Source organism: Podarcis gaigeae (assembly GCF_964106915.1).
Source record: "Podarcis gaigeae genome assembly, chromosome: 3".
In the NCBI taxonomy this organism is placed as follows: domain Eukaryota; kingdom Metazoa; phylum Chordata; class Lepidosauria; order Squamata; family Lacertidae; genus Podarcis; species Podarcis gaigeae.
The window spans coordinates 3,421,302-3,443,072 of record NC_139680.1 but is presented as its reverse complement, the minus strand read 5'-3'; the positions used below and the strand labels follow the sequence as shown (position 1 = coordinate 3,443,072).

At 43.1% G+C, this 21,771-nt stretch overlaps 1 protein-coding gene and 1 long non-coding RNA gene across 2 annotated transcripts; both read right to left on the bottom strand.

Moving 5' to 3' along the window:
• Positions 1-1,516: 1,516 nt before the first annotated feature.
• TMEM17 (transmembrane protein 17) lies at positions 1,517-8,811 on the bottom strand. Its single transcript, XM_083730851.1, has 4 exons — positions 8,598-8,811; positions 6,317-6,420; positions 4,546-4,659; positions 1,517-2,383 (listed from the first exon to the last, which is right to left on the bottom strand). The coding sequence occupies exons 1-4, from the start codon at positions 8,704-8,706 to the stop codon at positions 2,030-2,032; spliced, it is 681 nt and encodes a 226-aa protein (XP_083586977.1). The 5' UTR covers positions 8,707-8,811; the 3' UTR covers positions 1,517-2,029.
• A 944-nt stretch (positions 8,812-9,755) lies between these two features.
• LOC310840811 lies at positions 9,756-18,390 on the bottom strand. The gene is made up of 3 exons (XR_014562162.1): positions 18,173-18,390; positions 10,910-11,265; positions 9,756-10,025 (listed from the first exon to the last, which is right to left on the bottom strand). It is a non-coding gene; the product is annotated as an uncharacterized lncRNA (long non-coding RNA).
• Positions 18,391-21,771: the final 3,381 nt, after the last annotated feature.

Sequence of the window (21,771 nt, the reverse complement as noted above, 5' to 3'; positions counted from 1 at the left end):
GGACCTGGCTCCCTTCCCGGGCTCCCCGCTGTGCCGCGCTCCTGTACATTTGAACTTGGCGCGCGCGCCCAGCCGGTGACTTTCCTTCTGACCGTTTCCCCGCTTCCTGATGTGGGTGTTGCCAAACCTGACTCCTCTCCTCCCTCTGGTGGTGAGGACACTGGTCCCGACTCCTGGGACTCCCCCTCCCCACTGCGCTCTGGTGGAGACGCTGGCCCTGATCTCCAGCTGCTGTTCAGAGACTCCCCGCTGGCCCCTCCCTCTTGAGGTTTCTCCCTTGGAATCTCCCTTGCTCTGGCCACCGGCGCTCCCTTCTGTGAGTCCTCCGATTCGCTAGAGAGGCTTGTGGAATAACTCTGGCCACTGTCACTGCCTGCGCCCCCCTCGTACTCCTCCTCCTCACTCTCCATTTGCTCCCCCTCCTGTGTCTCTCCTTCTGAACCCCTGACAGTGTTTTTGTTTTGTTTCTTTTTTCAAAGCCAAAAAGTGTTTCAGGCTTGTCGAGTTTCCCGGAGTGTGGAGTTAGAGAGTCGAGTTTTCGGGGTTCTAATGTTGATCATATGACTCTAAAATACTTTTAAAAAACTTTAAAACTCACTAATTTTCATCTAAAATTTAGAAAACTTCCCGGGGCAGGACCCCGGTATGGGCCCCCCCAATATTTTTTATAAGTCGGCGCCCCTGTGCTGGCCACATGACCCGGAAAAACTGCGGACAAACGTGGCTCCCTCGGCCAGTAAAGAGAGATGAGCGCCGCAACCCCAGAGTCGTTCGCGACTGGACTTAACTGTCAAAGGTCCTTTACCTTTGCCTTTTACCCATGTGCTATCTGAAACCAAAGGGGCACATTGGTTGCCAGAAGTGAAATATATTGGCATCATCATCATCATTATTATTTATACCCCGCCCATCTGGCTGGGTTTCCCCAGCCACTTTGGGAGGCTTCCAACAGATTATTAAAATACAATAATCTATTAAACATTAAAAGCTTCCCAACCCCACTAATATATTTATGGGTGAATTTGTATTCTGGAGCATATGCCATAAGCACCATCCCCTCCGGTCACTTCTTTCTAAGAGAGAATGAAGCACACACATACTCTACTTTTCCGATGGGCCTGGACAGAAGCTGGATCCAGTAGAATTGATACAAGCCTTAAAATTCAAATAAAGTTGAGAGCGGAAGTGGGGAACAGCTTCAGTCTTCCTCCTGCAGTTTCAAGGGCTTGGCCACTACTGTTGAAACCTCTAGCCTTGGATGTAGATTGTAATGTAGTATCTGTGGATCTTGCACACTTTCATGGCTTTATCTTCCTATGTACAGTAATTATGGAACTATCTCAAAATGAAACTCTCCTTCAGGTAAGACCATCAGGCAATTCTGTTTTGGGTTATAGAAAGAAGGTCACAAAGGAGCAATACACATTGGAAGAGCTATGGCTATCACTTGCAAAGTATCATTCAACGGGGAATGCTAGCTTGCCACAGCCAATTGCAGTAAAATATTTCAATAGAATATATTAACACCAATTTATTTTTACAAAATATTCCTTTGCAACAGTTATTGAAATATTAAGAAAACACATTTAAAAATTAAGCAAAGTATAAAAACAAAAAGACTTTTAGAAGTCCAAAACAACTGTGAATCTGAGGGCTACTGCCGATATAACATTTTTCCTTCACTGAAAAATGTCTAAAGAGGAATACATGCTAAAGTGTTACAGGGGAAGGCACATCCATGTGGATTACACAAGATAAAATTGGCAAGATTGTGTAGAAAGATAACCTCATGAATCATGCCTGCAAAATACATGCAGGTTTTACATTCCAGTGTCACATTTTTCCATGTGTTAGTATTTTTTATCACAACAGAATTAGCTCACAGTGAAGACACTGGTGGTAATGCTCATCTTACAGGTTCCTAGCAGAAGAGTAGCTTTTATGTTATCTGGAACAAGTTCAGATTTTCAGAAACCCAAATAATTAAGGCAACAGGAACCAAGGAAGATGGGCAGGTGGCTGTTCTGCATCAAGCCCTCACGGCAGATGTCCAACTAGAACTTGTTGAGCGAATTTCCTCCACACGTGGCCTCGTATCCCATGGAGCCTCCACTCTCATTTTATGCCAGCTTAGGTTATCAGAGCGGAAATGACGATCTAGCTGGTCAAACTCATGAAGACGGAAGCGAGTTGCCAGTTGGTTCACCATTCTTCTGAGGGCAATGAATGCAGTGACCACCTGGAAGACAAGGAAGACTACAAAGACGATATTCACTGCTCGCTCCAAGGGCTGGATCTTCAGACCTCCATTTAAAAGCAGGAAAAGAATTAAGGGCAGTTGTAAAAGGAGACTCAGGAGCCAAAAGCCAGCTAGTTCGGGAACCTATTAAAGGCAAAAAAATAAAGGGGGGGGGGTTGTATCAATATACTAACCTCCTGGCAGCATGCCTCAGTAGTAGAAAATTTATTGGTCAGACTTTCTAACACCTGTGTCCAAAGTGTGAACACTGAGAAACTAAGAGCCACAGAGATTTCATTAAACAGCTTTTCAACTTCTGCAGATTTTCTGCTTCTGTTGTTGCTGCAGCTTTCAAGAGAACCCTGCCAACGAAGTGACTTTTCACTCAGACCCAACCCCACCAGACTTTTCACTCAGACATCTCAGCCAGATGTCATTTCACTGACAGGGGGAACAGAATACAAACAGGACTGGGGACAGCCAGGGGAAGCGAGGGAGTGGATGCAAATTGCTAGCTTGTGTCTCTTCAACAGGAAGCATTGCCCTTTAGCTGCCCTGGGCAACAGCAGAGAACAAATTGTATTGCTCACATTCTCATCTGTCTCCCCCTACATTGGTAGGAAATGGGGTCACAGTTGCAGCAGCAGGTTCTGACCTAACAGCATTTTTCAGGATAAAGAGGTAGGATTTACACAGGCAACAAAAGTCAGAATGAAGAGACCATGATTAGGAGAAGGAAGTGGGGGGTGGAGAAACCCTCTAGCACCCCAATCCTAAACATGTAGCGCATAATCCACTCAGAGGTGTACACAGGCTTCCTTGCGCCCTTGGCAAGGAGCTGTATTGCCCTCCTCCCCGCCATCCCTGTCCAGCTGCCCAGAGCAGCGGAAGAGCAGAGGGACAGACAGGCTCCTAGCCACTCTCAGTCAGAGCAGAGAGGTGTGGTTTTTGTGCCCCCCTGGGCCCAACCTAACCAACCCCCAGGTACGCCCCTTAATCCAATACAGACTCAAACACGGAAGCAAATAGCATGGTGGGGCAGAGCTGCCTACCTGAGCTCCTGGTAGGTGAGCTGCTGCTGCATACAGGGATGGGGCGGGGAGGGTGTTGTGGTGGAAACACACTGGACTGAATTGGTCACTGCATTTGCAGTGTTCTGACCTTGCTACTGTCTCGCTCCTCTCAATAAGCAGCAGTGCCTCACCTGCATGGAGGCCAAGTACGGTAAATGCCTCTGACCCACCATGCTGTCTACTATTGCTTAAGCACCTGAAATCAACATGCTTAAGCATCTTGTGTGTAACATTTTTTCAGTAGCTAGGAAAACCCGCTCTGCACATACTCAGGAGCACTTCTTTCCTTTCTTACTAATCCATGCAACTGCAAGGCTAGAACCTTAATCAGATTAAGCATTGAATAGAATTTAAGAATGTTGGAATTGCAGACAGCATGTTAGACTGATCCACCATGCGCTTCTGTGCTTGTTTATTCATAAGTAAATCTCACTGTATTTAATGGGATTATTCCTAGGTAAACATGTATAGGAAAAGTGCAGCCCCAAAGTCTTGACCTTATTCTTTGTTAGACAGATACACGTCAGTACCAAGTCTTTCCAGATCCACATTATATCCCAGGTTGTTTATTTTTTACATTTCATTCCAGAATGGCATTTACTAATACTAGCACTGTGTTTTTTTAACACTTAACATTTCTGTAGTGTATTTCAAGTACTCAAAGTGCTTCACATACTGTTTTTCAATTCTTACAACGGCCCTGTGTGGCCAATAGCATTCATTACTCCATGTTGCTTTCCCTGACCCATGAAGACTAGACCTGTTTTATGTGTTTGAATGCATCAATTCCTCTTTTATTTTTTAAAATGCTTTTATATTACTGCTTATTGGTTTTACAGTATGTTGCATTTTTGTTTTACTATTGTCCGCCACTTAAGAGACTTTTAAAATATTCCATTTAAAAATATTTCAGAAGAGGGTAGGAACTTTGGCTAGAGAGCAGTGGTTTGCTGAGACTACCTGCTGAGCACCTCACTATTAACCAGGGGCTTCCCAGCTTTCACACTTTGTCTTGGCCACTGTGCTACAGAAGCTCTTCCATACAAGTGTCTACAAAAAAACCATGTATGAGTTTAACCAACATGTCTGTGTGGTATCTTATCTTCAGGACTGAGCCCAGCTACTAAATTTGTTGGGGGAAGGCTGTAACCTAAGACAGGTTATTCAATATTAAAAATCTATTAGTCTGAGATAACTGCTACTGAATTCCTCGTGGGTGTCAGGCAGACTTACCTTCTCCTGCAAATTCCCCAGGTATCCTAGGTGCAAGCGGATCATTTCAATCAGAGAGGTTAATATAGTGACTGTCACCAAGATGAACCTGTAGTAGTCTGGTAAGACTGGATACTAGAATTGAGAAATGACAAAAAATGAAATACAGACATACCTCGTTTTGTTGCGCTTCGCATTACTGCACTTCACAGATAATTGTGTTTTTACAAATTGAAGGTTTGTGGCAACCCTGCATCAAACAAGTCTACTGGCACCATTTTTCCAACAGCATGTGCTCCCTTTGGGTCTCTGCGTCGCATTAACTAAGGCTGCAGGGACGTCTCAAGCATATCTGCCACCGTGGTGCAAAGATCCCTCTGGCGCCCCACCCCCATTTCCCAGAGTTGTCAACCTTTTCCCAAGCCTCTGCGGGGGCCTGGGAAGGAAGCTGCACACCCAACAGCCATATAGTTGGCAGGGCGCAGCTTCCATCCTAAGCCTCTGCGAGGATCGCTCTCCTCCTGCGAGGGCCTGGGAAGGAAGCTGCATGAGTAGAATGTGTCCTTTTATTTAAAATGATGGGGCGCAGCTGGCGGGTGTGCAGAGGGAAAGGGGAGGCAACCGGCAAAGCTGCGCAGCTCCCCCACTCGCTGGGGCGCCCCTGAGAGGCCGGCACCCTGGTGCAACGCGCCAGTAAGCCCAATGGGAAAGACGACTCTGAAGGTATGTACATTGCTTTTTTAGATATACTACTATTGCACACTTAACAGACTACAGTATAGCGTGAACGTAATTTTTATATGCACTGGGAAATCAAAAACTTTGTGTGACTCACTTTATTGCAATATTTGCTTTAGGGCAGTAGTCTGGAACTGAACCCACAATATCTCTGAGGTATGCCTGTACTACCATTGGCCAATTGACTGTCATATTCTTGGAATCCATACTATACTGAGAATCTTACTGTGTCCCCCCCCCCAAAAAAAAAACTTGCCTGCTTATGTTATAAACCTGTTTGCAGGTGTCACTTGACCACAGCCATTTCATTAGGTTACAGCAGGGGAGGGAGAGAAGGAATGGAGAGCCATCTCTGCTGAGAAGTCAGGCCCCTCCCTCTCATCAACTGTCACCTGACTGACAGCAGTCATTACACCAGGTTGCAGCAGAGGTGGAGATGAAAGAGATGGAGCGTCACTCCATCAACGCAACTGAGACCATTAACTGTTTTCTCCTCATCTCCTTGAACTTTTCCACTCTGGCTGGTCATTAGAAGAACTTATAACTAGGAACCTATAACAGAGTTTGCTTATCAGGCATGTCCAAAGTCCGGTTTGGGGGCCTAATCTGTCCCGCTGGTCGGTTTAATCCAGCTCCTGTAGCAATTTATTTCCTTGTTTACAAAATTCAACAACTTTGGTTGGCTCTTTGGTTGGCCCTCACGGCCCTTCACTTCATCAAATCTGGCCCTCTTTGAAAAAAGTTTGGCCACCACTTACTTCATCCTCCCTCCTTATCTATTTTTCCTTTGTGTGATTGTTCTTTAGACTGTAAACATTAGAACTGCCTTATTTGCACTGATATGCAAACTGCTTTGGGAGCTTTTTTTGCCTGAAGAGTGGGGTACAAAATTATTTAAATAAGCACACTCAGAACATTCTCAATCTTATTGTAGAAGTACGGCTATTACCAGGTATATAGATGCACAATTACTAGTCTCTCTCTTGCAGAGTGTGCACAGAACAATAGCAGATGCAACAGGATTATAAGAGTACCAATTGTCTTCTGAGCTCACCTTCAGCTGCAGCATCACTATACTGCTGACCCACCAAAATGGGAAAAAGCAGAGGTTGAAATAGAGGGACATCTGCAAGGGCAAACTGGAGACGATTTCATTATCTGGAGAGACAGAGGAAAGAACCCACCAGCCACTTCAGACATTTTCCCTTCTTTTTTTAAAAAAATAAATTCATATTGCACATATATACAGGAAAAACATAAACAAAAAATCCACCACATACCTTATACAAATTATATCCACTTCACAAATCATAAATAAAATACATAACTGAGTTAGTCTCAACTGAGCCTTGGACTTCCCTCCACTCCTTTGGTAAGTATCGAATAAATTACCGTATTTTTCGCTCTATAACACGCACCTGACCATAACACGCACATTGTTTTTAGAGGAGGAAAAGTTTCAATAAAATATTTTTTTAAAGGAAATAATGGTACCACTCTATTCTATCTTGTTCAAACCACATATCGAGTACTGTGCGCAGTTCTGGATACAGTACCACAATCTAAGAAGCATATTGACAAGCTGGAATGTGTGCAGAGGAAGGTGGCCAAGATGATCAAGGGTCTGAAAAGCAAGACTTATGAGGAACAGTTGAGGGATTTTGGTATGTTTAGCCTGGATAAGAGGTGACTGAGAGCCATATTCAAATATCAAAAGGCTGTCACATGAAAGATGGAGCAAGCTTTTCCCCCCAGCTCTGGAGGGTAGGACTGGAACAAATGGCTTCGAGTTACAAGAAAAGAGATTCCAACTCAACATCAGGAAGAACTTTCTGACAGTAAGAGCTGTTCCATCAGTGGAACAGACTCCCACGGAAGGTGTGGACTCTCCTTCCTTGGAGGTTTTCAAGCAGATGTTGGATGGCCATCTGTCAGGGATGCTTTAGTTGAGATTCCTCCATTGTAGGGGATTGGACTAGATCAGGCACAGGCAAACTCGGCCCTCCAGATGTTTTGAGACTACAATTCCCACCATCCCTGACCACTGGTCCTGTTAGCTAGGGATGGTGGGAGTTGTAGTCCAAAAACATCTGGAGGGCCGAGTTTGCCTATGTCTGCAATAGAAGATCCTCAGAGTTCCTTCCAATTCTATGACTTATAGAAATCTTTTTCAGTTTCTTCAGGAAATCAGCCATTATTTCTCAATTGATTCTGGAGTTCTTGCCTCAGCAAACGTCTTGCAAGCTATTTCATATTTTCGTAGTGTCTAAAATACTACTTCCTGACATCTGCCTTGTTTCTTTTCAGCTTTCATTTACACCACACAGCTCCACCCCCTGGGTTCATTAAAGAATTTGACATGAGATTCCTGCATTGCAAGCGGTTGGAGGAGAGGACCCTCGGTGTTCCTTACATCTCTATGATTCTGTGATTCAAAAAAAATTAAATAAACATTTGGATGCGATGGAATTTTTAAAAGCATATTATATGCCTCATGCTAGTAATATTCAAAATTACGCAAGTTGTTTCCCGCTTTTACAAAAGCTCCTGAGAAAGCCACACATTTTTGCAAAGTTGAAGTGGACAGTGGCCTGAAATGAAGAACCCATTTCCACTAGGAGCTGCTTCTTCTTTGGCATGTTTTATTGATTTTCAGATACAAATGAATTAGATATAAAGTAGAGAAAAAATAGTAACAGCAACAATAACAGCTGCAGGTTGGTGTGCAGAGCCATCACAAGAAGTGAAAATGTAACAAAAGCAATCCCAGATGAGGCTCACTGGATGTATAGTCAGATGAAAGTGTCATTCCACAACGCTCCCTGTGTAGCTGGTGGATGGAAGCCCTGCATATCCAATAAAAGGCGGCCACGTTGTATAAAAGCTTGTTTTTATCTTTCCCGTATGGTGCTCTTGTTGTAGTAAGGCCATTAGTTTATCCGTAAGTATGGAGTCCCATATCTACGACGGGCAAGCTTCAAAGAGATTTATATTGAGTCCTCCAAAACCTGGCAATTATTAATGTGGCAGCAGTTAACAAATGAATAATAAGGTATTTATTAGGCATTCCTTGGGCTTCTTAAGGACAATAAAACAATAGTGCTTCTTTATGGAAACACGGCCATCACCCACCCACCCAAAGGGTCTGGGAGGAGCCCCTGATCTTGCATTCACTGCAAACGCACTGCAATCGCCACTGCAACTGGCCAGGCTTCTGCACTGCCTCCCCGCCGCCCAGCGCCCTTCCATCTCGACTCCTGGCAGCCGACCACGTGACGGCGCCGCCGCCGCCATCTTCGTAGCTGGCCCCTGCGGCGCCCTCGCCCGTCACTCACCCGGAACGTTGTCGGCGGCGCTGCTCCCGGGTCCGGTCCGGTTGTTGTCCGTGAAGACGGTCCGGCTGAAGGAGCTCAGCCGCCTCCTCACGGGCTCCGGCAGAGACATAAGCGCGCGCCGGCGGCGGCCTCCGCTCGTTGCCACGGCAACCAGACGCCGCCCGGCGCTCCGTGCGCAGCCGCGGCGCCGCCTCTTCAGATGCGCCCAAAGAGGTGCGCGGGAAACGGAGGCCGCGCAACCCGACACTTCAGGTTCGTCCACGCAGCGGCCCCAGCAGGTTGTGGGTCCGGGGGAATCGGTGGAGGAAATAAAAGGCAAGCGTGTAACGACGCGCGCCTCCCCCTTGACAGGGGAGTGGGAGAAAGGTGTGGGGCTGCTTGGTGGAGGGGAAGAAGGGACCTGAGAAGGCTGCTTTGCTTCCATTTAGGCTTCCTAGCAAGAATGTGCCTTTTGCAAACGCGGGTCTCCTCCTGCAGCCTCTTCACTCCGAGCAATGCCGTGCAGCTGGCAGAATCTGAACCCGCATCTCCCTCCCTCTGCCTGGGATTTTGCAAACCATTTTGGGTTGCAGCTCTGGGAAAGCCAACTCGGGCATCTCAAGGAAACAGTAAACCACCTCTGAGATATTCTTCAGCAGCAATTTAGTAGTGCAGTATATTATATTGTTATATATTTATTTATAGCCTGCCTTTTTCTCTGACAGCGCCACAGTCTAGGGCAGGGGAGGCGCAGGGAAGCTGCCCCCCTTCAGAAAGCCTGGAGCCGAGCAGCTTTCCGCTTACCCCCCCCCCTTTCTCCAGGGAAACCCCCTTTTCACCGCTGAATTGGAGCAAATGTCATTTCGCTGAAAACCCGAAACTGGATCTTGAAAACAGGAATGGGACGTTGAGTTCAATTCAGCGGTAAAGAGGGGTTTTCCTGGGGGAAAGCGGTGGGGCAAAGGGAAGTGCGGAGCCCCCAGCACTAAGAGAGGGAATCCCGAATTAAACTGCCACAAGTGGCATTGAAAAACAGGATGGTGCTGTGTGGTGCTCTCCGTACACAGTTCTAGCCAGTGCTTTTTTTTCTTAAAAAAAATGTTTAGGAGTACTGTACTGTCATTTTGACTCAAGAAAATCACCATTTTATAGTTGAAATGGGGGGGGGGGAATACAGTAAATGGACAAAAGGACAAAGATTCACAAAATGTTTAGGGGTCTGTGTCCTTCCAGTTCCAGCCAGACATCTTGACTGTTCTAGCTGTAATGAGGTCCGCAGTTCATGCCACTCAGGGGCTCACCCAAGACAATTTTGCCATAAGGGCAGTGGGGGGAAGGGTCGACTGTTATAAAAAACCTTCCAGTGGAGGAAACCACAGAAAATACCCCGGCCTGCTCCAGTTGGACATTACATCTCACCCAATTCTGGGCCAACTGACAGCACCCATCCTCCGAGGGAATCAGGCACAGATAACGCTGGGGATTGTTGCAGTCTCCCGGGTCTTAGTTCAACACTTTTACCACTACACCATGCAGTCTTTGTCCCCCACACTCTTAAAAGCTCAAGTCAAAATAACAATCTTAGCTGTAATCCTGTACACACTTTACTGGGAGTAAGTCCCACTGCACACTGTGGTGTTTACCTTTGAGTAGAGATGTATGAGACTGCACCATTGATTACTCAGTAAAGCCAACTGTTTTTATTTCTCCTCATGCACACACTTTGTAAGTAAAACAAAAGCCACTGAAAGGCTACCATGGTTTTAAATCAGAGGTACTGTAATCTTTATGTATCTACAATGGTTCAGCTAAGCTGCCTGGTAGATGCTGGCCAAACTCCTGTGGATTTTTTGGCAACAACACTGAGACCTAAACTATATGCACTATAGCTTAGGAAAGTCAAGATCAAGTCTCAGCAGTTTTTAAGTAATCAAATGTTCACTTAAGCTAAGCATAGCCAAGCCTGTGGTTTAGTGTTCTACCAGAATCACTATTATGAGGCTACTTGATCTGCCTTTCTGGAGATGGCCAGCCCTATTACTGGACAAATTGCAATTTTTTTCAGAGTGTTCTGAACCTTCCTTAGAATAAAAAGAACAGAAGGTGAGAGCTGAAGTTGGAGAGAGGAGCCGAAAAGCTTGTTCAGACCTGCTTGTCATAGAATGATAGAACTGTACAGTTGGAAGGGACCCTGAGAGTCATCTAATCCAATGCAGGAATCTCAACTAAAGCATCCATGACAGATGGCCAACCAACCACTGCTTAAAGACCTCTAAGCAAAGAAAGCCCACATTCTTCTGAGGGAGACCATTCCACTGTTGAACAGCTCTTACCTTCTTACTGTCAGAAAGGTCTTCCTGATGCTTAGTCGGAATCTCCTTTCATGGTTGGTTCAGGTTGGTTCAGGTCCTAGCCTCTGGAGCAGGAGAAAACAAACTTGCTCCCTCTTCCATGTGATAGCTCTTGAGATATTTGAAGATGGCTCTCGTATCTCCTCTCCATCTCCTCTTTTGTAGGCTAAACGTACTAAACTCCCTTAACCTCATATGACTTGGTTTCCAGACCCTTGATCATCTCTTCTGCACACATTCCAGCTGGTCAATATTCTTCTTAAAGTGTGGCACCCAGAACTCACCACAGTACTCCAGATGTTGTCTGACCAAGGCAGAATACAGTGGTACTATGACTTCTGTGTGTAGGAGGTTCTTTATTTGTATATCATCAAGATATACAGCCCAGTCTAGTGTGAGAATCTGATCAGATATTGTATTGAATATACATTGTAAGCAACTTAAAACATTAGCAGGATTGTTATAAACTCGTGCAGTAAAGATAATTTAAAGGGAATATAATGGGAAGTTAATAATTAGATACAAATTGGTTACGCAGTAGGAAAAAGATACAAAATAAGGAACTGCAGAAAGGAGGGGAGGGAAGTTGAAGAAAATGTGGATTGATTATGTAAAGATTGTTTTTTTCTGTCAAAATACATGTATGAAAAAAATGGGGTGGGGTTAAGGCTGAATACAGCAGTAGTATTAATTCCATGTGTAGCTGGCTCTGGATTTGTGTATCATGAAGATATACAGCCCAGTCTAGTGTGAGAATCTGATCAGAGAGACAGTAAATTGTGATATGTCTCAAATTTCATGTCTTAAAAGAATGGCAGCTCTTTAATTGTAAAATGGATAAATGGATGTATTAGAAGAGGCTTCTACAATATGGCATAAAATAATGGTTCATTTTCTTAAGCAGGATGCTATGGAGGAATACTGGAAAGCAAAAACCATAGGTATTAAAAAGATGTGGGGGGAGAAATCTCTGCACCTGTTGAAATCCCCTCTTCTACAAAACTGTTCAGGTAGGGAAGCCATATCTTCCCAAACCTTTTACCACACTGCTTCATTGTTACCAAAGTCTGCCAGACATAGCCAGCCAACAATTATCATTGTTATTCTAATGCTTGTAGTTAAAAATAAAATAAGATGGTGCAATTAGCTTAACATCATACTGCCAGAACAATGTTAGGGAAGTTTTGTTAGGGAAGAATAATGTAAGGGAATGTTGGCTCACTGGACCCCTTGATAGCATAATCCTTAAAGCACTTTGCCCATGCTAAGAACTTGTGAAGAGAATGGGCATAATGCCAGCAGCGTGTTTTGAAGATCAGTTCGTTAGACAATCTTCTATTTATGTCACTAACACTTTAACACCCACTGAATGTTTTGTCTGGCTCAGAAGAATTAGTACTACTGATTTGGAGCCCCTGTGTGTACACTGATTTGTTACACATAATAGCTAAGTGTCATACAACACATGCTACTTATCATGGTGTTGGCAAGCGGAAGTTCCCACTTGTTCTTAGTGAACTCAATATTATTGACTGGTGGGAGCTTGTGCATAAGTGTATTTATTTCACTGTTACTATCTAGTTAATACAAGCTTCAAATGTAGCTCCGTTATAACTGTCCATCTAAAATCCCTCTTAAGCAGCTGATTATGTGCTTGCAGAATTTTTGATTTGCTGTTATTTTTTTTAAAGGCTTTTTAAAATAACACTGAAAACCCCCCACAAGGGTTTGCTGAGAGTTAACAATTTATGGTTGTTGAAAAATGCTTTCCATACTCAAAACAAAGAGCCATATCAGTGTAAAGCATTATTATTATAATTCTAGGTCCATGCTGCTTCACAGGGATGAAAGATGCATAAGGCATTTTGACTGGAATTCAGAAGCAGCTCTCCTAGTGTTCCAGCTTTTCCTATGTTATGAATTATGCAGAATGCATTTTGGAAGCTAAGAGTTGAAGTATCGCATTTAACTGTCATTGTGTTGAGATTGCCCAGCAATATACATGGCCTTTAAAAGCCTGACTCCGAAATGACAGAACTGTGTATGATTAAAAACCATGAAACTGCAGGTGAAGCAGCATTGAATGACTCTTATGGACAAAAAAGATATGCGATGCTAAATGTGTCATTACCAAGCACATCAAAGTTTTAAACATTAAATAGCAGGTGCAAAGGCTTATTTTCCTCAGAACAGCAAAGAAGGGAATTGGCTTCCATGAACCTGATCCTAACCAACAGGGAAGAATTGGTTGATGAGGTGATGTGGATGTTGGAGAGAAATTCCTACTCCCTCGTAAAAATGTAAAGGACCCCTGGATGGTTAAGGCCACGGCAACCAGCGTTTGTCCACAGCCAGCTTTCCAGGTCATGTGCCTAGCATGACTAAACCACTTCTGGTGCAATGGGACATCATGACAGAAACCAGAGCGCACGGAAACGCTGTTCAACAAGTCTCCATCCGTTGGCAGTGAAACAAACAAGCAAAGGTTCCAAACAACTTAAAAAGAAAGTTACAGTACTTGTTTTCCTTAGGAAAAGGAGCATGTGAAGATGCAGGCTGTAAAAGCTTCATTTTGGAAAGATTCAGTTCATTTGGTTTTTCTTGAAGCTGGGAGCCATTGGCTGTATGGGCCATTTGCTTTTTCCATGAAGCACAGAGAGAAAAAGACTGAGCGTGGTGGAGCAGAGCCTGTTGAGAGCCTGCTAAGCCACACCCACAAGTAAACTGAGTAGTGGGAACATTGGGTTTCATGATCAGAAAGAAAAACCCAAACATAGTCAAACGTGCACTGGAAAGCAGCAACTTTCAAAAATATAGTGGCTTCGACAACTTAAATTTGCCTAACTCTGTGTTGGATTATGGCAAGTATCTTCTTTTTTCTGTTTGGCGATCACTTGTAGCTGAGTAAGATTCTCTTCCATGAACACGGTCTTAACAGTGAGTCCATAAGTGACTGGAGAACCTCCTCCTCTATGGCAAGTATATTTACCCTTCTGAAGGCTGTGCTTTATACATGAATAAAGTATTCAGTCCTTGTTTCAATTCACCTACTATGTGCATAAGCCCACCAGTGTATAACTTTAGGTTATCACCTGGGCACCCATCTAGGCCATCATTCGGTGGTGTGCTAACATTACAAGCAAATGGGTCAACTTGGACCAAAGACTTAAACGCATTGACAGGCACAGCATGGGTAGGAGCTATACATGTGTTCCATGTTATTCTAAAAATAAGCTCTGAGATCATTAATGAGAAGGCAATTGGTATATAACCAGTGCAATGCTACAATTTATTTTTCTTGACAATTGACACAGAAGAAGCATATCCATTGCAATTTTTGCACATGGTGAATTTGAGGAAATTCTCTTTACTTTCTGACAGTGTGGAGTTAGAGCAGCACTGTTTCTGGATTCCCTCACCCCTCCGCTAGAACAGTTGACAGATTATTGAGTTTCAAAATATTCTCTCCTACTCTTTGACCTTATGGCAGGATATTGGCTGCCTTCATGGGCTATTGAATGCGCAGATCCAGGACTTTCTTTATAGCATTTCTTTGGCTCACTAACTGTTACAGGCCACAACTGGAATCTAATGAGGAACACATACCAAATTCTTAGACAGAATGACCCATACCAAAAGAAAAAATGCTGTTACTATTTTTCTATATAACATCCAGATTGGGGAAAGGGACAGGGAGGTTAGTGTAGTTTATTACTTTTGCTTAAGCAGAAAAAACTATGGGAGGCAGCAGTTAGGAAATAGTGGTTTCCGCAACCACGGTGGCAGTTTAAACATCAACAAAGGAAGAGCAAAACAAAATATACCTTCCCAACATAAAATAAATACCTCATTTCCATTTTCTCTTCTAATCCCCTACCCAAGTTTACTACTGCAGGGTACTTACCAACCACTGAGAAAGTTTAAACCCAAATGGAATAGCACTTTATACTGTCAAGTTTCCAGTCACTGACTGTGGGTGAATTGGGGCTCTCAGTAATACTACTACACACAACATCATGGAATGAACCTGTGGCTCTCCAGATGTTGGATACCACCACCCATCAGACCCAGCCAGCATAGCTATGTATGCCCTGTTGAGCTTGCTGGAAGAAAGCATAGCTCCTGCTAGAGGAATAAGTTATAAATAGGATGATCCTAGGGTTGCCAGATCTCCAGCATCCCAAAGCCAGGACTCAAGGGGTGGCATGTAGAGATGTTATGGGGCTGTCAGCTCTCAAGAGAATTAAGATCAAAAGCCTCGTTTCTTAACTTAAGGAATATCAGGAGATAAGAGAACACGTTCATGATTGGCTGCAACATCGTCAATTAAATGAGGTTTTCAAAGAAGACAACAAGAAAGGATTTGGTTACACCATATCTAGATTTCAAAGAGAAATTGTAGATGCTGCTGCTGATGATAAATTTCTAAAGAAAATGTATAATTTATTGTTAGAATAGGAGACTAAAGATGAAGAGGTCAAATCTGTAATGATCAAATGGACACAAGATATAGGACATAATACACAAATGGAAGACTGGGAAAAACTATGGAAAGTTAATTTAAAATTTACTGGTTGTATATTGTTAAGAGAGAATTATATGATTGGATTTGCCAGCAGCATTAGTTAACAGTTCAGCCAAGGCTGATTTAATGCTTGCTTAATCAGAAATTTGTCCACTACTTTTCTGCTGAAGAAACAGACCTTCTAAAAATTTACCTCTGAGGACCCTATCACATGACAGTTCAGTTAGTTGTTGTTCTTTTTGTACAGACAACAACTAATTGAACTGTCATGTGATAGGATCCTCAGAGGTAAATTTTTGGAAGTGAATTTATCTGAATTTTGGTTTCATGTTATCAAAATTTCTTGGTAGCCAAAATGGGCTTTATCAAGATTAAAACTTTTAAAATATTCATAATCTGTTATATTGAATGCTTTCACCATACCATAAAGGTTGGGAACCACTCATCTAATGTGGTAACATTTCAGATTGATGTATTAAACATCAAACAATTTGATCATTAACAAAAATGAATAGATTTGGGATGCCTGTATTGTGGAAGCGAAACTCATGCAAAGAATAGTGTGTTTTGGAATAATTGTCTTACACCTAAATGGTACATGACTAGACATGGTGGAAAGAGTCTGTCTGCACCCCCTATAGCTTGATGGCTGTGTGTTGCCATTCAAACCTTAGACTCATAAATCAAACCAAGTGTCTGCCTCCAGCATTGGTTTAGCAGCACCTCTGACATTAATTTGTAAGGCGGGGGGAGGAGTATTCTTAAAACTCAGGAAAGGAAAGGTATGGAATGTAGTGTGGAATGTGGTGTCACCAGATCAAATCTTTGAAAACCCAGTACAATAACCCCACCCAATGACGGAGAAAGTGCACTGGAAAACCCATAGAAAAGATAAAAGCATAATGACTTTCCAGTGAGAATATCTGCTGCTACTACTACTATTGTTACTGCACACATATAATTTTCTTTTTCTCAAAGAGTTGTAACTAGGCCAAATTCATCCAAAATGCTTCCACCATTTTAAAAGCAATCATAGCACTGAATCCATTAGTACATCAGGCATAGCACAGTAACAATTTTGCACTCTATGTATCCTTAAAGTGCAGTCGTACCTTGGTTCTCAGACGTAATCCATTCTGGAAGTCCATTTGATTCCCAAAACTGCTTGAAAACGAAGGTGCAGCTTCCGATTGGCTTCAGGAGCTTCCTGCACTCAAGCGGAAGCCACGTCGGGTCTTCGGCTTCTAAAAAACGTTCGAAAACTGGAACACTTACTCCTGGCTTTTTGGTGTTTGGGAGCCAAAACGTACAAGTATCACAGCATTTGAGAACCAAGGTATGACTGTATAGGAAGTCAGCGGCGGAGCTAACCCAGAGTGGCACACATGCCGTGCACCTGGGGGCGGGGTGATCGACAGGGCGGTGATCCGCCTGGAGGGCGATCATTGTAGCAGTGATCCGCCCGGGGGGATTTTGTCACCCCCCTCAGGGATAACACCTGGGGCGAACCACCCCCACCCACCCCTTCCTATGCCCCTGTATGAAGTTCTGTCTGCATGGCTGGCTTTCTTGCAAGTTCCTGTTACGTGCAGAGAAAAGTGTGTGTGATATCACCATAATCTGTGTTTGGGGATTCATGTGATGCTAGTCCTAATTCCAGAACAATTCAGCACATTTGTAGCCCTCGTACAACACAGCGCAGGGAACAGGGGTTGATCTACTATGAAACTAATGAAGGGTCCCTAATCCTGGAGGAGCCCCAGAAGCAACTTTAGTCCACATTTACTTTAAAAAATTTGGTCTAGTAGGTGCAATTTGAGTCACACAACTCACTGATTAATCTCTGGTTGTATGTATTTCAGCAATCCCAAAGCCTGAGAATCAATAGCACTGGTGTTGTAGAGGTTGTTGAAAGCAACCCCACTGAAGAAGATCACAGTGGTTACCCAGACCTTGTTGCTGGTTGTGAAGGGCCTTCCATAACAGTTCACGTTTCAGGCCCCCCAAAATGTATGTTCACCACTGGCATGACCCTAGCAGAGACAGTAGACTTAACTCCAGTTTTAGAGGAGTCAGGGGTGCCAACTTGAATAAAATATTGGGGGGGGGCAGGTAAGCCCCACTCTGCAGAATTGATCACATGACAGGGCACACCCATACCATGTGAATGGCAATGGCCATCAACTTGGGGGGCTTTCCCCTCAAGTATTTTTTTGGGGTGGCAGAAGGGGCCTCAGCCCCTAGGGGTTGGCTCCTATGAGAGGAGCAGTAAGGAAACCGAGTGAGTGAGTGAGTGAGTGAGTGTGTGAGAGAGAGAGAGAAAGAGAGAGAGAGAGAATTCCACACAATGCAGATCTTGCAAGTGGGAGAGTTTAGATTTTTAAAAGGCTAGTTTAGCCTTTAAAAAAAAAACAAGGTAAGTTTTCCTAGGTTAAAAAGGTTAGGCTATTTTTGTAGGTGAGAAAAGACTGAACTGAAAGTTGAGCATTCAGTTCATCTTAAATTCTGCTAAAATGTAGTCTAGCTCATCAAAGCTGGTAACTTGCACTTTCAATAGTAGGCTGTCTTCAGTTAAAAAGCAAACTCCCCCCCCCCCTATTATTTAAAAAGTTTTTTAACAGGACTCTGAGGAAAACTGACCTTTTCCACAAAGAATTAATACACAGGCCAGGAGACTCAACTGATACAAGCCCATCCCACTTTTCAAATTACAGTGGTACCTCCGTTTATAAACTTAATTCGTTCCGGAAGCCCCTTCTTACACCGAAAACATTTTTAAACCGAGGTGTGCTTTCCCCAATGAGGCTTCCCTCCACCAGTGCCCTTCCACTGGTCGGCTTCCATTCATCTTCCAGTGCAAAGTTTGCTAGCCGGAACACCTACTTCTGGTTTTGCAGAGTGTGTTGCCCGAATCGTTCATTAACAGGACTGTTCTTAGACCAAGGTACTCTGCAGTGCTTTCTTTTCCTTCTTTCTTTTTAGTAAACAAGGTGTTGGTGCTCACCATGAAATGGTTACAGTAAGTGTCAAACTTTTAACATTTTTGGGGGGGGGAGGTGCCAGTACTGTTTGCCTTTGAGTACCCCCAGGGGGGAAAGCACTGCTACTCTCAGGAATCTGAGCCACACATCCTGACCTAGCCTGCTCCATGAGCTGCAGGGAGCCTCAGCTGATTCAGGGTTCATCCACACTTCTGCCAGTTCCAGGCCTAGAAAGCAGGAGTCTGAGAGGTTTTCCGCTTGTCCCACCGCTTTGCTGACCCAGAGCAAACGTCAATCCATGGAAAACCCCACTGATGTTTGCTCCAATTCAGCAGTAAAGAGCAGGTTTCCCAAGTGGAAGTGTGGATGACCCCTGAATGTTCCTGTCCCGGCTGGCAAAGTGTCAAGGTGAGTTAAGCAACTGAGTGGGCTCTGCTTTCTACATTTATATGCTTGTCAAGTTCCTCCAGGTCTTTAAGGTGCTACTGGAAGGAATTGTTTTTGTTTTGACTATGGCAGACCAACACGGCTACCTATCTGTAACAAGTTCCTCCAGGCTACTGTTGCAGTTTGTATGCTTGCAAATCACCATACTTGTACTCTTTTGTTTTCTGACTGTCTGAAATCATTCCAGAGCTCCAACTGGAATGTATTATTAAATACTCTTTTTCTCACAGCAAAACCACAAGAAAAGAATATTGAGTTGTCTAATTCAATGCCAATATATCTGTGAGCCTCAGCAAGGCTGTCTGAGTGAATTGGAATGGTTTTTCCACTTCTAATTTATCATCCAAAGCAGAAAGTCAAGGATCTTGCTGTGGTGGAATGCATGAGTCTCACTTTGGGCATTAATTACATCAGAAACAGGAAACAGGAAGCATAACTCACACTCTGCAATCCAGTAATGAATGAAATGTGAACTAGCCCTTTTGTCTATCCCTTGTAGTATATGGCATGGGCAGACTAAGAAGCCCTCTGCTTCTTTTTTAACTTATTGCATGCACCACTGATGTGACACAAATGCTGTGTCCAGACAGGGACACTCTCTTGCAAATGATCTCATGAGGGTCCTCCCATTTTTTCACTTAATATATTCATTGCTATTTGACATCTTGCTACCCACACCAAAATGCAGAGCTATCAGAAAATATCCTGTATGTGGGTTTCTTCATTTTTTGTCCCTCCCTTCAATAATCCCTCCCTCAGTTATTTTACAGGTTGAAATTGTAGAGTCTTTCAAAAATGTAAATATCAGCAAAGAGGGAGAGAGTCTGGTAATTGTTGCCCACTAGGATTTTCCCCAAAGAGAGATATTTTTCCAGGGACCACAGCAGCAGAAGAAGTAAGGTTGTTGTTGTTTTAAAGCAGAATCAAATTTAAGGGAGTGTGACCAGTTTGGTTGCACTGGGCATGGAACCTCAGGGATGCTGCAACTATGATTTAGAATGAAGCGCAAGAGTTGGGGAGGGGGTGCGTTGAATTTTGGCATTGCATAGAGTGCCCCTGAAATTTGATATACAATAGAGGTGGGTCTCATCAGCATATTGCTACACCCCAAAGCTGTGGATGATCTCACTGGCTTCATAGAGATGTTAAATGGCATTGGAGATAACACTGAGCCTTACAGTACGCCACATAACAGGTCTTAGGAAGCTGACAAAACACCCCCAATAATTACTTATGGGTCCCACATGACAGAAAGTAGCAAAAACTAAGGGAGCCCAGTCTCTGAGATAGCTACCAGATCTATCCAAAAGAATACTGTATAGCTTCAAAGCTGCTGAGAATCGCATCAAAAGAAACTGAGAGTAATATTTCCTGTTGATTTCGAGGTGGAGAAAAGCCATCTCAGTGTCATAACCAGGATGGTTATCATTCAGCATATGCAACATTTCTGTTCCAGCATTATCTATATTTGGGTTTATATGCATTATTAGCTATGTTTGCATTTGTTGTAGTCAAATCTGACCCATAATTTAAAAAACAAAACACAGTATTCTGTAGTTTGTTTTTTAGTTTATTTTTGCCAGATTGTTATTGTTGTGATGAAGCACCTCTGTATTTGAGTTTAGAAAAGCAATAACCTCCTTACAATTTGGTAATGAATTATGTATCCAGAGTGGAGCTGTTCTCTTTAAACTTGCTTTCATAAAGCCTTGCTGATTCACTCAAATTAAATATGGCCAGGATTTTTCCATTACTTTTTTATGACTGTGTTTCGAACAGTGTCCAACAATAAACCTAAACCAGTAATTGATCTCTCTTAGGAAGCTAACTGCCTTCTTCTACTGAGTCAGACGGCTGGTCCATCTAGCTCCGTATTGTCTTTGTCCATGCTAAAACCCCAAATGGGATCTTGTGAGAAGCCTGACCATGCACAGAAACTCACATTCCTAAAACACATGTAGTTTTTATGCATTCCTTTTGCCCTCTTACACTCCAGAACTTCTGTCCTCTTATGCTCCACACACCTCTCTCTCCCCTCCCCCACACCTTCCCAACTGCACCTCCCCCTTCTCTCTCTCTTTTAAAAATAAATTTATTTAGTTTTTCAAATGTTGAAATTTAAAAACAACTGTCAAACAACCAAAATAAAAAGAGAATTCCATAGATTCCCCTGGACTTCCCTCCTCCCCTTTGTGGGTCCTTAGTTAACTTTCTCCTCCTGCATCTTCTCTATTAATCCAAATCTATTAAATCTCCATGACAACCATAATTCAATGTTAAACAACAAGGGTTATTCCAATTCTACTAATAACGTTAATTGTTTACAATGATTTTTAAGGTAAATATTTCCCCCCATTCATTATTAAAGTTTTGGTCTTCCTGATTTCTGATTTTTCCAGTCATTTTTGCCATTTCGGCATAGTCCATCAACTTAATCTGCCATCCTTTTCTGATAGGGACTCTATCTTCTTTCCATCTCTGGGCTGGTAACATCCGAGCAGCAGTGGTCATGTACATAAATAGTATTTTCTGATCCATTGGTATTTTGGCACCTAGAATTCCTAGAAGAAAAGCTTTGGGTTTTGTTTTTTTTTAGAAAAAGTTATTTTAAACATTTTTTCAGCTCATTATATATCTCCCAGAATTCTTTTCCTACTTTGCAAGTCCACCACATATGATAAAATATTACATTTCCAGCATGTATTTGACCTTGTTTTATACATTTTAGCTAATTTACTAGGAGTTAAGTACCAACGATACATCATTTTCATATAATTTTCTTTCAAAGTATAACATGCTGTAAACTTCAAGTCCCAGTTCCATAACTGCTGTAAGTTGTATATTATATCCAAAGTCCTTCACCCAGTGTATCATAATTGATTTAACCTGTT